Source organism: Amphimedon queenslandica, unplaced genomic scaffold (genome assembly GCF_000090795.2).
Source record: "Amphimedon queenslandica unplaced genomic scaffold, v1.1 AMPQUscaffold_12655, whole genome shotgun sequence".
Taxonomy (NCBI): Eukaryota; Metazoa; Porifera; class Demospongiae; order Haplosclerida; family Niphatidae; genus Amphimedon; species Amphimedon queenslandica.
Window position 1 is genome coordinate 7,686 of NW_003547109.1, and position 1,338 is coordinate 9,023.

General features: G+C 34.3%; 1 protein-coding gene across 1 annotated transcript in view; it reads left to right on the forward strand.

Moving 5' to 3' along the window:
* The first annotated feature begins 6 nt into the window (after window positions 1–6).
* LOC109587209 (uncharacterized) overlaps window positions 7–1,338 on the forward strand; it is an 8,180-nt gene continuing 6,848 nt past the window's right edge. Inside the window, exon 1 of the mRNA XM_020003444.1 lies at window positions 7–69. Within this exon, the coding sequence (XP_019859003.1) occupies window positions 46–69 (24 nt within the window). The 5' untranslated portion in view covers window positions 7–45. The remainder of the gene's footprint in view (window positions 70–1,338) is intronic.

Below are 1,338 nucleotides of genomic sequence, written 5' to 3' on the forward strand. Positions count from 1 at the left end.
CACATTAACCCAGTATTGTATCCATTGTCTAATACTACTGAACGAATGGAATACTCTCAATCTTTGGCAGTAAGTGTCATGCATATAGTTACATGTATGCTGGTATAATTTATGTTAGACTTGGAATAATAATAACTAGAAGTAATGTAGAACATTTAAGGGGCGAGCCTAAGCTAGCAAAGCAATTATATGGCACTGGATCTATCCATCTATAATCTACTGCTGATGATTTCAAAGCATGCATCATGATTTAGGCATTGCAAGCATGATTTACATGATGAAAGTTTAATGCTGCTGATAAAATCACTTGATATCATTTATTTTATTTAACTTTTAGTCTTCTAGTTTCACAAACACATTTCTTGCCTATAAATGTCTGTAAAGATGCTTTACTTAGCTTTAGATATAATATTATCCAATATTAAGATGACTGAGAAAAAGCTTGATTGACTTTCAGTTTTAATAGCAATTGCATCAATAAAGACGAGCTTCATAGGTTATTAGTTGAATTTAAAACCTTCTATAGCTGCTGGAGAAGTCTTTGGACGGTGTATCTGCCTTATATTGCTGCTAGAAAGCTCATGAATTCTTCCAGTGTGTTGGTTGCCATTTTTATTTTACTGTGACCACTCCCACTTGGATCCATGAAAAATTGAAAATTGCATTGGTAATGCATAGTATCTACCTACCGTATTAGATCTACGCATAAATAGGGGTGACGTACGTGGACAGACAGACAGACGGGGCGTGACTGAGAGTTTAGCTAGAGTGGGGCGAGCTCAGGCTCGCCCCAATAATTAATTTAAAAAAATAAATCCCACCTTTCAATCTATGAATGTGTAAAATTTATTACCTTAGAGTGACTTTTAATTGCGGGTACTAAATTTTGCGATTTTAGCACAAGGTAGATTTTGCTGGTATTAAAAATTGCGATTAAGTAATTATTACTAATAGTTATATGGCATCATGACGTCATTATTAATAATTGCGATTTTTAACCCAAACGCAAAATTCGCAATTAATAGTACCCGCATTTAAAAGTAACCTTAAGGTATATACCGTACGCGTCTTAATTTTCGAGGTGTATTAAATTTCGTTATTTTCGTGCTCACCTTAAATCCACGAAATTTAAAACACCTCTAATGCCATTCTATTGTATGTAGACTATGGCCAGAACACGAAAATTAGCTCACACGAATATTAACTTTTGAGCAAATTTCATTGAAAACACGAAATTTTGAACCCTCGAAAATTTGGACGTATACGGTAGGTGATAGCCTATTTGTAGGATTGAGGTTGGTTTTTCAAGATGGCTGCCGTTTTTATGATTTTCAAACA